This window comes from Oryza glaberrima, chromosome 5 (assembly GCF_000147395.1).
Source record: "Oryza glaberrima chromosome 5, OglaRS2, whole genome shotgun sequence".
NCBI classification, from domain to species: domain Eukaryota; kingdom Viridiplantae; phylum Streptophyta; class Magnoliopsida; order Poales; family Poaceae; genus Oryza; species Oryza glaberrima.
The window spans coordinates 19,540,691-19,558,853 of NC_068330.1; the positions used below are offsets into that span (position 1 = coordinate 19,540,691).

At 42.3% G+C, this 18,163-nt stretch overlaps 2 protein-coding genes across 5 annotated transcripts; both read right to left on the bottom strand.

Annotated features, from left to right (window-relative positions):
- Nucleotides 1-8,138: 8,138 nt before the first annotated feature.
- LOC127774512 (uncharacterized) lies at nt 8,139-9,157 on the bottom strand. The gene has a single exon (XM_052300772.1). The coding sequence runs from the start codon at nt 8,858-8,860 to the stop codon at nt 8,588-8,590; it is 273 nt and encodes a 90-aa protein (XP_052156732.1). The 5' UTR covers nt 8,861-9,157; the 3' UTR covers nt 8,139-8,587.
- Nucleotides 9,158-12,392: 3,235 nt separating this feature from the next.
- On the bottom strand, nt 12,393-17,202 carry LOC127773749 (ultraviolet-B receptor UVR8-like). 4 transcript variants are annotated; one of them, XM_052299920.1, is made up of 11 exons: nt 16,950-17,202; nt 16,129-16,202; nt 15,951-16,035; nt 15,748-15,873; nt 15,410-15,646; nt 15,080-15,313; nt 14,489-14,532; nt 13,368-13,550; nt 13,126-13,216; nt 12,888-12,931; nt 12,393-12,809 (listed from the first exon to the last, which is right to left on the bottom strand). In XM_052299920.1, exons 1-11 carry the CDS (start codon nt 17,185-17,187, stop codon nt 12,687-12,689), a joined length of 1,479 nt encoding a protein of 492 aa, XP_052155880.1. In that variant the 5' UTR covers nt 17,188-17,202; the 3' UTR covers nt 12,393-12,686. The 4 variants fall into 4 exon arrangements, with proteins under 4 accessions (XP_052155880.1, XP_052155878.1, XP_052155877.1 ...); XM_052299918.1 differs by having other exon boundaries at nt 15,410-15,661; XM_052299917.1 differs by having other exon boundaries at nt 15,080-15,319; nt 15,410-15,661.
- Between the last annotated feature and the right edge of the window lie 961 nt (nt 17,203-18,163).

Consider the following 18,163-nt stretch of genomic DNA (forward strand, 5'->3'; position numbering starts at 1 on the left):
TCCCCCATCGGCATCAGAGGAGATGGATGGAGTGGGCGGTGAGCTGAGAATGCTACCGTCCTCCTTCCTTGTCGGCGCCAAAGGCGACGAGTTGCAAGCGTCCAGATGGGCGGCATTGGACTGCATTGTTGCCTCATTCTCCCTCCGCCCTATTGTCCCTGCCGCCACCTTGTCACCCCATTCTCCTTTCCAAGACGCCACCCGTCCCTACACTCTCACTGCCTACGGCAGGCAAGCACTGGCTCGGCCTTTTCCCTGGGCCCCTCTCCCTTCCTCTCTCCAACGGGTAGGGATATTGTGGTCTTTAAATTTCCCAAGGTAAAATATCATGAAGGTAACCTATTGAGTGACATTTTATCCTTTGCATACTAGTAGGTGCTATTTTATCGAAACCCTACTAATGGAGTGACATATTTATCGTTTTTTCTACTTTACGCACACTTTGCATCCCTTCAATCATCGCCTCCTAACCACACTGCCAAGATTTCCCCGTCGCCAATACTAGCCAATCGCTCTCGTGTGACCAAGGCAACGCCACACGACCACTGACACACCACTCACCCCCGAACCCTAAATTGGCATGCCGCCATTGCCAAGGAGGACGACGAGTCGACGGTGAGTAAATTCGACTGGAATTGTTTGGGTTCTTTTAATTGCCCGGCGAGTAGCAAAGGTGTAATTTTTTCTACTGTGCTTTAATTGTCCTAACCATGGAAATGAAAATGTGAAATGGAGTATTGGAGTGCAACACTGAGAGGACAAATCTTGAAAACTTTGTCGAGTAGCTTTGGGTATAATCACATACACACATATGCACAAGCTTTCTGTTGCGTCCGTTCTTGTTTGGTGTTAACTCTCATATATCGAGTCCATGGGAACCTGGAGCAAATCACATATGAATTTATTAGCCTGCTGGCAACAAGTCAATACATATATAGGCAGAGCACAACGCACAACATTTCTGATGTATCTTCTCTTCTCAGTGCACGGAAGATTGGAAAAGTTGGTATTGCTGTGAAAATTTGGGAGGAATAATTCATCTGCACGCCAAGTCATTCCGTGGCAACGGAGCTTAAAACCTGAATATTGCCGGTTTAGGGCCCTTTGAATCGTAGGGTAGAAAAAACGGAGGAATAGAAAAAACACAAGATTCTGACAGGAATTGAAGTGTAAAACAGAGGATTGCAAAATACAGGAAAAACACAGGAATGATCGTTTGATTGGAGCGTAGGAAAAACGCAGGAATCGGATAAGAGAGATAGACTCAAAGGAAATTTTCCAAGAGGTTGGAGCTCTTGCTAAATTTCCTCCAAAATCCACATGCAATATGCCATTCCATAGGAATTTCATAGGATTTGGAAAGCTTCAATCCTTTGAATCAAAGGGCCAAATAGGAAAATTTCCTATAGGATTTAAATCCTATGAAATTCCTACATAAATCCTTTGATTCAAAGGGGCACATGGCAATATGGCATGATGGCGCGTTGGCACTTCTGAAAAGAAAGATAAGATTTTTCTTTTCTTTTCGAGCCAAATGGGGCCGGAGTTTTAAACACCGGACCCCCTTGTTGCCACGCAGCCGCATCGTGACCGATCTTTGCGCGGGTGCGTGCGGTGAGCGCGACGGGCGCCTGCAACGACGGCATGAACCAGCTCGCCGCGGGGGTGTCAAGACCCTAAGTGCGAAATGGAAGAAACAGGGGAAAACAGAGCAGCGATTTTAGGATTCTAAGCTACTTTAGCTAATCCTAAGACAAAGTAAATTGTAGTTTGCGTTCTGTTCTTCTCCAGGGCCAAAGGCCTCCATTAGTAGCTTACAATTCAGGCATTACATCCAGCTGTAAAAACATAAAGACAAGAAAAGTAGCATCAAAACAGCATATGAAGCGTGATTCCTGCTAAAAATGAAAAATGACAACTACAGTGGTCCCCAAGTGATCTCGTCCATCCGATCTCCCTTTCTTTTCTCCATTGCCGTTGGATTCATTACTTCACTTCTGAATCGTTCTTTGAACATTCTGAACTTCTCTGAATTCCCTTGTCTGAATTTGGTCCAGAATTCCATTTCCCTCCTATGCTCCTGACAATACCCCCTCCTCAATAACAACCTTGTCCTCAAGGTTGAAAATTTGGAAACACAGCTTGAATGTATGATGCGTCCTCCCAGGTAGCGTCTGCAGGAGTTAAATTCTCCCAAAGAATCAGCCACTGTATCACAGGTTCATTATGCCTGGGAACCATTCTTCTTTGTAAGATAGCAGCTGGTTCAGTCTTGATTTGGCCATCAGGTCCTACTGCAGGTAAATTGGGCATTGGTATAGCTCTAGGCCCCAAATGTTTGTTCAGCTGGCTTACATGAAAAACAGGATGAATCCCAGCTCCCTCCGGCAACTGCAACTTGTAAGCTACTGAACCCATCTTCTCAATGACCTTGAATGGTCCATAAAATTTGGACCTGAGCTTCAATGAGCCCCTGATTCCCATAGCCACTTGTCTATATGGTTGTAGTTTCAAATACACCATATCCCCCACTTCTAAGGTTCTTTCAGTTCTCCCCTTGTCAGCATAAAACTTCATCCTTCTCTGGGCCTCTCCCATACTGCCCTTCAACTTCTGCAGGATCATTGCTTTATCTTCTAAAGTTACTCTGGCTTCTTCAGAAATATTGCAGGGAATAGAAAACTTACTAATCTGTGGAGGGGGATACCCATACAGAGCTTGAAATGGAGTCATTTGGATGGCTGTATGATATGTAGTGTTATACCACCATTCTGCCAATGCAAGCCAAGAAAACCATTTCTGTGGTTCCTGAAAGGTCATGCTGCGCAAATAAGATTCAAGGCATTGATTTACCCTCTCTGTTTGCCCATCTGTCTGAGGGTGATGTGCAGTGCTAAATCTGAGCTTAACCTTATGTGTTTTAAAAATCTCCTGGAAAAATGTACTGGTAAATACCCGATCTCTATCAGTAACTATGGCGATAGGCATTCCATGCAGTTTATGTATGTTATCCATAAATATCTGTACCACCTGCTCCACAGTATAAGGATGAGACAATGCTAAGAAATGTGCATATTTTGTTAACCTGTCAACCACCACCAAGATAACATCCTTCCCCTGAGATTTTGGTAGTCCCTCAATAAAGTCCATGGAAATATGAGCCCATGCCATATCAGGTATTTCTAGAGGATTAAGTAACCCTGGAATGTGAACATGTTCTGCCTTAGTAACCTGACAAGTAGGGCACTCCCTGATATAATGCTCTACTTGCCTCTTCAGACCAGGCCAATAAAATAGCTGCTTAATTCTATGATATGTTGCCCTGATCCCAGAATGTCCTCCAAAACATGAGGTGTGGTAGACTTCCAGCAGCAGTTGTCTAATCTCAGTTGTTTCCCCACCATAGATCCTGCCCTTGAATTTCAACAATCCAGATTCACACTTATAGTTTCGTTCTGGATCACCATCAGTATCAATCAGGCTTAAAATCTTGTGTGCCAAAACATCCTCTTCATAACTCCTCTTAATATCTTGTACCAAATTAGGAACAACTACTGTCATGGGTAAACATTGTTCTTCCTTCAAGTTAGGACTTCTAGAAAGAGCATCAGCCACCAAATTCTCTTTTCCAGATTTGTATTCAATTACATAATCAAACTCCATTAATTTCAGCAACAGTTTGTGTTGGATCCCTTCTACTAGTCTCTGACTCATCATGAATTTAAGACTCTGTTGGTCAGTCTTGATGATTAATTTTCCTCCCAACACATAATGTCTCCACCTTTTAAGAGCTTCCAAAATTGCTATAGCCTCCTTTTCATAAACTGACTGTGCAGCTGCTTTAGGTCCTAGAGGTTTACTGAAGTAAGCTATTGGTTTTCCCATCTGCATTAATACTGCTCCAATCCCTACTCCACAGGCATCAGCCTCAATTACAAATGGTTGACTGAAATCAGGTAGAGCCAATACTAGGCTAGTACACATCCTTTCTTTCAATAATTCAAAAGCCTCCCTTTGTGGTGCACCCACTTAAAACCATCTTTTTTAAGCATATCATGCAGGGTTCTGCAAATCACTCCATACCCCTTAATAAACCTCCTGTAGTACCTAGTCATCCCCAAGAATTCCCTTACTTCAGTCACATTTCTAGGAGCTTTCCTATTTTTGATCGCACAGATCTTTTTGGGATATGTGGACACTCCATCTTCTGAGATAATGTGTCCTAGGTAGTTCACCCTGTCCAGCCCAAAATAACACTTCTTCAGCCTCACCACAAGTTGGTTTGCTGCCAATGCTTGCATCACCAACTTTATATGCTCCAGATGTTCAGACTGATTTTTGCTATAAATCAATATATCATCAAAGAAAACGAGCACAAACTTCCTGAGAAAAGGAGCCAAAACCTGGTTCATTAAAGCCTGAAAGGTAGCTGGAGCATTGGTCAAGCCAAATGGCATAACATTATACTCATAGTGACCTAGGTGAGTTCTGAATGCAGTTTTTGGAATATCTCTCTCAGCCATTCTAATCTGATGATAACCTGACCTCAAGTCTAACTTCGAAAATATTTTAGCCCCATGTAACTCATCCAATAGATCTTGAATTATTGGCATAGGAAATTTGTTCTGGACAGTCTGAGAATTCAACTGCCTATAATCCACACACATCCTCCAGGATCCATCTTTTTTCCTAACCATGACAGCAGGTGAGGCATAAGGGCTGTCACTAGTCCTAATCTCTTCTGTTCTGATCAACTCAGTGATGATATCTTCCATTGCCTCCTTTTGGTAATGTGGGACTCTATATGGTCTGAGATTAGGTGGTTCTGATCTTGCTTTTAGATTAATAGTGTGATCACATTCTCTCCTAGGAGGTAATCCCTTCGGCTCAATAAGCACATCTAGGAATTGTTGCAAGATTTTCTGGATATTTTCAGGAATCTTTGCCTTCTATTCCACATCTTCACTAATGGCATTTATCTGTATGATGCAGCCCAATGCACCTTTTTTAACCATCTTCCCCATTTGTTTGTTGCTGACCTGAAAATATTTTCCAGGCTTGGTGAAATCTTGAATTTCCATCACTTTTCCTCCTTTAGTCACCCTCATCTCCCTTTTCTTGAGATCTAAAGAAATTGGGCTGTACTTGTATATCCAGTCAGCTCCTAGTATGATATCATACTTCTGTAAAGGCAATAGACTGAATGCATTGGTGAAAATTTCCCCTTGAATCTCATAGTCCATCTCTGGCACCTGTAATTCTGACTTTAACTCCCCTCCTCCAGCTACTATCACTTTCTTTATCTTAGTATTCATCAAATGACATAGGCTCTTTAAGGCAAATTTATGATCCATGAATGTCCCAGTACTTCCACTGTCAATCAATCGTACTGCTTTCCTCCCATTCACCTTCAGCAAAACAGAAAAAGTATCAGGTCGGTCAAAACCATATACAACACTCTGGGATATACTCAGCAGCTTTTCTGCCTTCTCTTCCTTCTTCTCTTCCTATTCAGCCTCAATGGGCTGCTCCTCTTCTTCCATTTCTTCCCCCAACTCTTCAGTCTCATCACATTCCATCAGTAAGGCATGTATAGCTTGTTTCACCTTGCATTGATGCCTTGGAAACCATGGCTCCTTACAAAACCAGCATTTCTTCTCCTCCTTCTTGTCACCATCCATCCTTGGTGGTCCTTTGTTTACCACATTCTTAACTTGATTTCCCCCATTTGGAGGTCTGTTTCTATTGAAATTATTAGCAGCCTTCCTAGAATTTGCAGCCTTCTCATATGTTTTAGCATACCAGTAAGATTCCAACAGACCCTGTGGCTTCTGCCCACAAACATCATGCTTAATTTCTCCTCTGAGGCCCCCAATAAAGCAACTAGTGAAATACTGCTCTTGCAAGTATGGATGGTCCCTCCTAACCAGATCCATATAGTCTTCAAACTTATCAATATATTGCTCTACTGTCAATCCATACTGCTTAACATTCTGGAATAATTCTACAGCTTCATGCACATTTGCAGTAGAGAACCTGGTACATAACATAGCACACCATTGTGGCCAGGTAATCACTTGCCATGGCAATCCTATACCCCTGAACCATTTGGCTGCCCTTCCATATAGATGAGCCAATGCTAAGTTGACCCATTGATCCACTGGAGTTCCAGTGATCTCAAAGAATTTCTTACACTGTTTTAGCCAGTCTACAGGATCTTCACCAGTAAATAAAGAGATTTCCAATCTAGGACCCTTGATTACAGCCTCAGCATAATGATTCCCTCCACTAGTAGGTGCCCCAAAGCAACTCCTCTGTGGATCAACAAAGTGAATTCCCTGATTCCATTGGTTAGGTCCCCTATTAAATCCAGCTTGGAAATTGGGAATACCTCCCTAATATCCCCCATGATTCATAGGAGCTCCAAAAACAGAACCTCCCATTCTACCAGTAAAATTCTCTCCTTGAGTAAACACAGTTGGCTCAGGTCGATTGGTGTCAACACCTGGGCTACTACTGCCCCCCCATTTGACAAAACAGACTCTTCTGATTCATTGGTGCAGAGGGTATCACAACGTTGGGTTCGATTTCAAAACGTACCTCAGGTGCAGTGGAGGGCAAAACCACTCCAGTACTCGGCCCAGCAGCGTCAGTACCCTGTCCCGTTGATCCCTTAACTGCTGCAGTAGCATCTGCTCCTTCTCCACCCTGATCTGCCACTTTCTTTTGCTTACAGAGTTCACGCAGCAGCTCTTTGATTTCCTTGACCTCCCTCTTGAGCGATTTAAGATCTGTTACCTCCTTTTTCAGGGTCGCCATGTCAGTCCTGAACTCGTTCATCTCTTCCAAATCCACCATCGATTCGCTGGAGCGTGTCTTCGTCATCTTACTCTACAGGATCGGTTTGGAACAAGTTCCTCCCCACTAGATCCTATCAGAGATGGGTCTACCGCCGCTAATTCTTAGTTGCGAGCTCCGGAGATTTCACAGGGGCACACACCTTGGTGGCTCCCAAACCCTTGCTCGAGCAACCAAGAACACCATCACGCCTCCGGATTGATTCTGCCCGGGTTCAGGAATTTTACGATGGATCTCACCGCCGCCTTCCACCAACCCTCACCGGACAAGATCAAGAGCCAAGAATCGTGCTTGCTCTGATACCTCTGTCAAGACCCTGAGTGCGAAATGGAAGAAACAGGGGAAAACAGAGCAGCGATTTTAGGGTTCTAAGCTACTTTAGCTAATCCTAAGACAAAGTAAATTGTAGTTTGCGTTCTGTTCTTCTCCAGGGCCAAAGGCCTCCATTAGTAGCTTACAATTCAAGCATTACATCCAGCTGTAAAAACATAAAGACAAGAAAAATAGCATCAAAATAGCATCTGAAGCGTGATTCCTACTAAAAATGAAAAATGACAACTACAGTGGTCCCCAAGTGATCTCGTCCATCCGATCTCCCTTTCTTTTCTCCATTGCCGTTGGATTCATTACTTCACTTCTGAATCGTTCTCTGAACATTCTGAACTTCTCTGAATTCCCTTGTCTGAATTTGGTCCAGAATTCCATTTCCCTCCTATGCTCTTGACAGGGGGTTCGACGCCAGCGCCGCGCTCCCTCCTGGCCGACGACCTCACCGCGCGGCTGCGGGCGGGGCAGAGGCTGGGCAAGGAGGCCCCGCGCAAGCGCGGTGGCCGCGACCGCTACGTGTGCTCCGGGACAGCGTGCAACCGCCGCAGCAGGCCCTCAAGCACGGCGCCAAGGCCTACTACGACGGCCCGGCCTAGTTCTTCTGTTCAGCTGGATTTGGTTTACTACTCCGTCCAGTTTCATAATCCTTGATGTTTTAGATAATGATATGGCCTCTAAAATATATCTTTGATGACGATTTTGTTTTATATTATGTAAAGAGTTGAATAAATATATAATTTTATTAAAAATACTTTTTAATACTAAATTATACATCATGCTATAGTATCTTCAAACTAAATATTTTAAAAATTGTAATTGTCTGACCTTATTCAAAAGGTCAAGAACCTATGGAACCAGAGGTTTCATTAATTCTCATTTCTAAGATAATTTTAATGAACGTATTGTGCTTGGGTAGATTGAAGCCCAATGTTAAGATTGCAGCATGAACTAGATTGAAGAACTAAGATTCTATAGGATACAATTTTAACACTTTCCTCTCTTTTTTTTTTGGCAACCATGCATGTATATATACGTGCTTTGTACATGTACACACTTTTTTTATTGCCATATTCCTCGATGGCACTATACACAACTCTCAACTTTCCACTCTAATTATGGTGCAGAGATCTCCTTGGGAGAACTTGCACCCATGCATCATTTCTGCACATTTTCACAAATCACAATCTAAAAAGAAAAGAAATAGAAAAAAAACAGTAACATATACTGCAACTTATGCTAGTATAATATTCACAGTTGCTCAATCTGCATGCATACCACAATTAATCTACCAACCTCCATTCCTACCACCTAAGCAAGTCTTCACTTGCTTTGCTTCCATTTGAGTTGCTTAATTTCTTCTGTTGCCAGTTGCCACCTTGCACTTCCATCACCATGATATGATTCATGGTGTTGCGGTCGCCGGCCGACGGTGATGCACCGTGCACCGCAGCGGGGACCGACGCGGCGCCGCCGCGTCGGAATCAGCCGTCGTCGCCTGAGAGAAGAGGACGCTCATCGCCGCCTGCTGCTGCTGCTGGTACCGGCCGGAGTCGCCGGGGAGGCGGAAATAGGACGACGGCGACGGCTCGTCGAAGAAGAGGTCACCGACGGAGACCTGCCCTTCTTTCCTGTACTGCACGATGGCCTTGTAGATGAACGGGATGAAGCCTTCCATGATCAGAATCTTCAGAAGCTCTGTACTGAAATTTTCAGAAAGAGAGTTTAATTTGCTGGCTTCAGAGAGATGGAGAGAAGTTGTTAGGACACTTGAGAGAGAGGTTTTCTTTGGGTAGCAATGGAAGGTGATGTGGGCTTAAAAAGGGAGGGAAAGAAGCCTGAACTGGATAGAGACCAAAATGGAGTACTTGTCAAGGATCTAACTGAAACTACTAGTATTATAGCTAGGCAATATGCTAATGCAATTATTAATTTTCCTCTTGACAGACTTGAGCTTAACTCTGAATTAAATGTGTCATGTTCAGAGACACAGGGATGGCTTTCAGGTTTTATCTTGTTAATAAATAGGGTTTGTGCACTGGGATATTTCCTGCAAAAAAGAGGCCAAGACTTGAACGCAATGGATGTTTCAGTCTTAGAAGGCGAGTTTTACAGGTGGACAGTGATGTGGTGAGTGCAGGGATTTCTTTTTCTCAAATTTAACCCTTGGAAGCATGCATATATGGGTTACCTGCTACAAAAGAAAAGAAAGCTCCCTCTTTCAGATCATGATTGAGCATCAAGATGAAGTTTTTTTTTTTAATCTCATGTTTTCCGGTGGCGTAATCGGTTGGAAAACAAGAATTTTCGCTTCGACTTGCGTCACTCCAGCCGACTCTGCCAGGTTAAGCCAAGGCAATCAATCAATTCAGGTGATGACTTCTGAATCACTTGTTTTCGAGTTGTTGCATACCAAGGATGATTAGAGTAAAGAAAAATTTGCAGCTCGTGTGGCTAAGAGAGAAGAATGGAAGGACGACTGCAGAATTGACCAGCTTAAAGTAAGAGGATAGGCTTTGTTTATTTGATCGTCTGGAAGACGGAAGATGCCGATCAGACGACAGTTCATACGGATGGATATTTCATCGGCTGCCAGTTGTGCTGTGTCAGCAACAAGCTGATTTATCTTTTACCTGGATAGCTGCATCTGAGAAGCTAGATGGCATTTTAAAATTGGCACTGATGTGTTTGTCCCAACTAACTGTATTTAGATTGGGATCAAGAGACCACAGAATTCAGCTAGGTTCACAATTTCGGTTCAAAATTCCCGAAACATTGGATCTACCCGAATTTGTTTAGCTTTAGAAAATAAAAATGGTTCAAATTCAGTGAAAACCTATTCAATCTTTTTTATACTGAAAAAAACAGATTCTTCTGAAAATTTAGAATTTCAAAACTATTTTGCATTCCTAGGTTCTGAGCCCTGAGTTCAGCTAAAACCGGATATGCCCGTCGTTTGTAAAACCCCAGGCTTGAGATTTCGCATCAAGATTGCATACGGCCGCTTTCTTTGATATCCAGCATACTGTGCCTGAAACAGTTATCTCCACAATCCACATGCCGTTATCTGATCTACCAACTTAGGACTTAAGAGCGACAGTTTCGCGAGTAGTAGGAATGATTATCCCGTGGGTGATCCGTTGGTGGACAAGGTTTTTCTGTTGGCGCTGCCGGAAAATGCAGATAGTTGGTACTTTTTGGCGGTCGAACTCGACGTCGACTCGGCACCAAAAACGGGAGGACGAACTGAGGAAGTTGCATCCTAGGCGACTTGCAGATATATTTTTTAGGCTCTATAGGCTTTACCAGGACGCCGGATACTGCCTGTTGGATGTTGGTGATGGATGGAGGATGGAAGAAACAGTTATGTAACAGATACATGAAACGGACTGCAGGTGTGAAACAGTTATCCCAGTCTAACGGCGACAAAGGGCTCATCTGGGATGAAGCCAAGGAAAGGCACTAGTGTACTATTCACTTCATCCAGAAGTCACGTGTTTATTTTATCGTTCAGATCAATAAGAAATTACTCCCTCTGTTCCTTAATATAATGGATTTTTGACATTTTACTTACACTGTTTGACCACTCGTCTTATTCAAAAAATTTGTGTAAATATAAAAAATAAAAAGTTGTGCTTAAAGTACTTTGGATAATAAAGTAAGTCACAAATAAAATAAATAATAATTCTAATTTTTTAAAATAAGACGAATGGTCAAACAGTGCAAGCAAAATATCAAAATCCCTTATATTAGGGGACGGAGGGAGAAACTTATTTCACATACAACAAAACCAAGCATTGTATGTCTGTACGCATGTATGCAACTAGCGAGTATTAACTATTAAGATGACTAAATCTGGTTAACAATTTAATCTATCATTACACAACCTGAACCTCTTCATTTAAGTATTTGATAGAAGAAGACTACAAATATAACTATCTGATTTGTAAAACCAGGAAATAAAATATGCTTAAAACTTTTGTATGGAGAGAGTACTCTCTACTGCATTAGAAAATAAGGCAAGCATGACCACATAGGGATGGAGCAAGGTTCACAAAACCAAAGAAAACTATTCAATATTCTACAAGTTTAAGGTTTTGATCTAGCTTGAGTTGACAAACCGTTTAAATTCAAAAAATTAGACTGATTTTTATTTCTTTTTGGCAATTTGTGTAGGAGTTTTCATGAGAAATGAAAAAAACCACTTAGGAGCGGTTTTCAATCAGTGGATGATTTTGTGAACACTAGGATTGCACAAAGGAGGCATTGCGGAACCAAGAGCTCTAAAGGCTTCCCCTTTTAGTGCCCATTTGAATCTTAGAATAAAAAAACGGAGGAATAAGAAAAACACATGATCCTGACAGGAATGTAATGGTAAAACAGAGGATTGCAAGACACAGGAATGATCGTTTGATTGGAGCATAGGAAAAACACATAAATCGAATAAGAGAGATAGACTTAAAAGTTTTTTTTTCCAAAAGGTTACCTCCTGCTAAATTTCCTCCAAAACCTATATGCAATGAGCCATTCCATAAAAATTTTATATAATTTGAAAAACTTTAATCCTTTGAATCAAATGACTACATAGAAAAATTTCCTATAGAATTTCAATCCTATAAAATTCTTTCATAATTCCTTTGAATCAAAGGAGCCCTTAAAGTCTCCTATGGAGTATTTTTTTTTTAGTCTCCTATGGAGTTTTTTTTTTTTTGCGGAAATTGCATTCGTAGGAGTCTGCAAACCGCAAATTTAAGATGCAGCTCTGCATACAATAGTTCATAGATGATCAAAAAGGCCTCTTTCAAAATTGCTCAAAGGAAAAGGCTATACATACAGAAATTTAATTGCGAAACTCTTACAGCACTAAAGTAGCATGCTATGAGTAAATCTATATTTCTTGTAGCTCCTATTTAGTTAAATCAAATGGTTGAATTTTCTTTATAAGAATTTATTTGTTTATAAGACTTTATTAAGTACGTAGAGCAGTGTTCGTGTTAAATAAAATAAAATAAAGGGCCTATGTTGAATGAAATGCTTTTTCATGTTCTACTGAAAGAGGAACACATGGCGTTTGTTTAACTCCACTTTGATTTGGTAGTTTGTATTTGTTAGACAACTGTCCATATATAAAACAAAAAAAAAGGGAAAATCAACGTCAAGCATAACAACTCCTAGCTATATATCTCTGGGAGTCAACATGAAGCACTGTGTAGTTTCTACTATGTTAGTTGCTTTTGTAACCGTTTTATGTACAACAACAGAGCATCATACATTCACCCTAGCTTTCAACAAGGTCTACAGAGGTTATTACTTCTAGTTGCTACTCTTTGCATATGCACAGCAACACAAGCTTGTTTACATTGCATTGTAAAAAGACAATGAAAAGAATGATATTGCAAGCACTGCCATGTATGCGCATTGGGGCAGTCGGGCAGCATGGACAGACAGACCTCAAACCTACCAAATTCCTAGGAGAACCGAAAGCATGCATCTTCAATCTTTCATCAGGTAGGATATTCCGCGAGAACCAACGTGTGCCACCAACCGCATGAAACGTTTAGCGGGTTGTACGCTTCCACGGGCACTTGGCATGGTACGTTTCTGTCTGTTGAGTCGCCCAAACCAAGCTGTTGGCACAATTAAAAGTTTCAGACATGGTTCGATGAGTTCCATTGACAGATTTGGACAAAGAGCAGAAGGCCTACCTGACCGTACTTGTTCCAACCCCAGCAGAAGACATCTCCTTTATCTGCAAAAAAAAAAATCCTGTTAAATTACAGTGTGCAAACCATTTGAGTACAAATTGAACCTTTGGAAATAAATGTATGGGACCTTAAGGGTACAACGTTCATAGTACAACACAAAATGCTGGATGAAGCACATTCCAAGAGAGAGCAAAACTCTATCAATTGAAGGAAATGCAGAATAGAGCCAGGAGTGTACCTGTTATGACTGCACTGTGTCGGGCTCCACACGAAACACCTCTTGCATGCTTATTTTCCAATTTCGAGGCTTCTACCAACTTTGGAACAATCTGCATAAGATTGATGGTCCTGGCATTAATTGATCATTTTTATTTCTAAAACTAGTATCAATGCAGTATAGATTTTTGGAAGTGGAAGAGATTGTCAACAGGACAAATCTACATTATCCTAGTATGAGGTGCCTGAAGATTAGAATTCTACCTCAGCTTGATCTGATCCAGTTCCCAGCTGCCCAAACTGGTTACCTCCAAAGGAATATACATCACCATCAGCAGATGTACATACAGTATGCCATAGCCCAGCTGCTACACGTTGTATCTTCACTCCCATAATAGCCGAAACACACGTTGGGCTTAAAATATCATCCGTGTTCCCTTGTCCACACTGAACAAAAGGGGATACAACAGTGAATAATGTTTAGAAAAAATACAACAGTGAATAACGTTGACAAGAAGCTCTACGGGCAACAGTACATACTAAAAAACAAGCTTCTCCACCAGATTAACAAAATGCATATCTGAACGCCCCCAATAGTTTGTACTTAGTACTGTTTTAAAACACTGGTTACTGCACCAGTCAAATGTTTTCATTTCCATGTGCTAGTCCAAAGGCCCAACACATTATTATCTCAACTCTTTCAGAACACGTGTTACTGCACCAGTCAAGTGTTTCTCGTTTCCATGTGAAGGCTCAACAGGCCCAACAAGATTATTACTTCGTATACTGGACTATATTCTCTCCAGGCTACCCATTTAATTACTAGCAGCCGCTGTTGATGAAACTAAGCAACACCCCACTTAATTCCAGCAACTGCTTTAGTCGTTCTTACCGGGTAAACCTACTGGGGGGGGGGGGGTACATTGTCTAAATAGAACCCTTGTCAATACAGTTGATCTGGATGATGACTCTATTCGTATGGTTGGACTGGACCTCTCAGCAAAGTCATTACAAAACAGGAGGTGGTTTGTATAAAAATATGAAAATCAAAATCATATATAACCAGTTCACATATTTGGTATACCATGACTAATGGTTGAGCTGGCCTAGATTACAGGTTTTTTTTAATGCACAAAAGGATATTTTACAGTCACAGAACTCGCAGCATGACTCTTTACAACCAATCAGTTATTATAACAACTATTTCAATCAACATACCAAGCAGAATAGACTAACAGAAAGTTTAATGATTTCATAAAGGTAAACGTTCATCCAAGACAAGTTCAAACTTATTGGTGAAACTTAGTCTTATGCATGCAACAGTAAAGCTAACAAATCTGCAAAATCCAGGATGGAACGAAAGGATGCAACAAAGTAAAACAAACCTGTCCATATAATCCCCATCCAAATGTAAGAAGTGTTCCTGAATCTGCAAGAATAAGTTGATTGTCAAGAAATGCAACAGAAGAAAATTTTATTTAGCATGTATGATTTAGATTGTATCCCGGAAAGTGGAAAACGGTAACTCCAAATCTATTGCGAGTATAGTAATAGTACAAGAGTAATACCCTGAGAATAAAAATAGAAGGTGATTCCTTTATCATTGGGTTAATGTTATTTTGGCTGAATGTCTTCTAAGAAGTCATCACACAATTTGGTTTGCACTTTGTAACTCTAGAGTGAGCAGTGCTGAAACTACTTCCAAGTTTACCCACCAAATAATATGATGTCAGGCATTATCTCAGAGTGCTGGGCATCTTAAACACTAAATCACATCAGTCTAGATGATTGATAGTTAATATGCCAGGAACAAAAAAAATGGATTCTAAATTTTTAACACAACTGAAAATGTTCAGGGCCCAAAACATCGGCATAATATATGAATGACGATTGACATTACTTTAGTATGAATAAAAGAGAAATAAAGAAAATAAGAGGAACTTGATTCAAAGAGGTTGAGTACAGTAGAGTCTGACCTGTCACCACAGCACTATGACGGCCTCCACAGGCAATTGCTTTCACGCAAGTTGCTGCTCTATCATTTGTTCCTTCCAAAGTTCTGCTACCCATCACAATTCCTGTACGGTCCTTGCTGTAGAACGCCGATTGAACACAAGGTATGGGATGTGGGGAGGAAACCGTCCGGATCCTAGAGCCTAAACCTAGTTGTCCTTCCCCACCATAGCCCCAACCCCAGACCTGACCAAAATCTGAAGCTTTGGAGAAAATATTTCGCTGATCAGCATGCTTACCTAACCTAGTTGAGTGTGAAGAGAATACAGCAGTAAACGCCCAATGTAAGTTACCTGACAGCACTAATGTATGACGGCCACCTGCAGCTACTTCCACTATCTTCACTCCTGTATTAAATGTCACAACACAAGGTGGTGCTGAAAGATTTTCATCACTAGATGATTCACTTTCAGCCCCGTGTTTCGATGAAGATAACCTCCGTCGCTTTGTGCTATCCTCAGAACTTCGGCTTTCAGCAGGACCAGATGCTGCCTTGGTGCTTGTCCTAGACACCTTTGACCTGGGGCTCACTGTAATCGAGTTTCCTATATTACATCTGTAAACAACGGATGTAGAAAAGCTTATATTTTTTATGTAGAACTGTAAAGAAATAAGTAGTAAGCACCACCACCTTGGTCAGTGGCAACCCCACTTTGCCTTTTATCACAATCCATAGCCCCAGTTGCAGAATGGTCTGCAATGACCCTTCCAGTTGGAACGCATTCTTTCCAACCCCATGTGTAGACATCACCTTTACCTGCTTGAGTGGAATTCAATCAGTGTAATGCAAAGTTATGTGCAGTTTTCCCTAAAATGCATGGATCAATACACAACCTGTTATTGCAACACAATGTGCCCATCCAGCGTCAGCCCTTACAATTGCAATATCACTAGGAAGAGGAAATGCCTCCGGAGTTTCCTGAGAGGAACAAGATGTTTACTTCAGTAACAGTTTATAAGTTTATCAAGAACACGTTGGAAACAAACAATTAGCCCAAAGGTACAGAGATACCTCATGCTTCCCAGCAGTCACGTAACTTTGTCCCATATCATCGGTAGAGCCCCAAGTGAAGAGTTTTCCTTGCTCTGCATCAGGCAGATACAAGCTGTGTCAGTGTCAAGCTCAGTTGACGTACGGAGTAAAATGCTAATAGCACACAATCCGACCAAGCAAAAATGCAATCTTCTAATGGTTGACAGAACTACCTAAAAACATAGAATAATCCTTGGAGTAATGGAGTTGTTATGGAAAATTAGTCTAACTAAAAGCAATTCCACAAAAATACACTAGCTGACAATATCACATAACACATTCCCACAACACAATACGGGGCAAAACAGTGTTCTGATATTCTCTGTCGCTCGACCAAAAAAAAAAAAAGTCGAAATCACTAGCTGCTTGCACTATCAATCACAACTTAGTCAGACAGCATATTCCACCCTGATCAACCACCAATCAGGAAAATAGTCATACAGCACATTCCACCCTCATCAACCACCTATCCAGAAAAAAAAAATCGGCAATAACTGAACACCCGGCACTAAGCTGCTCACCAATCAATTCACAGACAATCACTCAGATTCTTAAGACCTTTTTTATCCAATTTTATACTCGCGTTTTCATGGAACCCACCATATACACAAAAATCCGCACAACTAACTACTAAACCACTGCACGCTAATCATCCCCGATAATAGAAACCTCACACAAACCACACCAGCACCCTACTAGATCTCCCACGACCCTCTTGGTGCCACAGATCGAACGAACTCGAACGCAACGATAACATCAAGCAATGGAAACACAGGAACGAGAGAGAAAGGCAACATCACCGGAGACGGCCATCGCGAAGCCGCACCCGCCGCCGGCCACATCCCTCCACGCATCACCGGCCGCCGCGGCCGCGTCCGGCATCCTCACGGGCACCGGCCCCAGCAGCGGCGACCGCTGCTGCGACACCCCGGGGAGGTACCCCCACATCAGCACCACCCGCTCCTTCCTCCTCCCCGCGCCTCCCCCATCCTCCTCCATCTCCTCCCCCTCCCCTCCCCCTCCTCCTCCTCCATTCATCTCCTCCTCCCAACCCAAACCCCCCCTCTCTCCCTCGATCTCACTCTCGCTCTCGATTCTCCTCTCGATCTCTCTCGCTCGCTCGCTCGCTCGCGCGAGCACCGAAAGCGTGTGTTTGGTTGGCGGCGACCGGTGAGTGCGCGAGGTTTTTGGGGGTTTGTGTATCAGTTTCGTCGTGGGGAGGGGCGCCACGTCGGACGCCGGCGTGGAATCCGGGGCGACGTGGCGCGCGCTGGGCCGATGGATCGGGGAGGGGCGCTCCTGGCCAGTAGTTGGGTGGAAGGTTCTGGAAGGGCCAGTTGAGGGGGGGTTGTGGTGGGCCAGGAGAGTGACGTGTCGGAGTGGCACCGCGTGGGGACCACCGGGGAGTCGTTGGGAGGGTGGGACCCACGAAGACGTGGCTGGCTGTGACAGTAGCACCCGCCAATTTTTTAAGTGTGGGCATGTTCGGATTAGGACGGTGCTTTGGCTTAAAGAAATGTTGGACTTGTATGGTTTTGTACCCTACTAATATGTTGTTAGTGTCAAACTCTAGTCAAGTTTTGGCGCTACTAATATTTTAATAGGTGGAATTGTAAATAAGTGTCTTTGGATTTATGCTAATTGAGAAATAAATTTTAAATTATGGTGAAAAATATTCTAGTATTATGCCAAATTAAGTATAAGCATTACCAAACATTTGGCTTCAAACCAAATCATCACATTTACTATTTATAGTAAAAAAATTGGTATGGCAACATTTTAGTATCAAACCAAAACGCCCCGTTAAGTATCAGTGTATCACAGTGGCTGCAGCTCACGTAAGGGGAAAAAAAAGTATAATCGCTGATTTAACTCTATGCCTCTTGACTCTCGGTCTCTCGGGTATAAGCTACGGAGTACGAGAGGAGCTGATCCTGCTATTACGAGTCGCTAAAGTAGCACTGTTGTTACGAGTACGTAATAAATGTCGTATTAGGTATGCGAATTTTAGTCC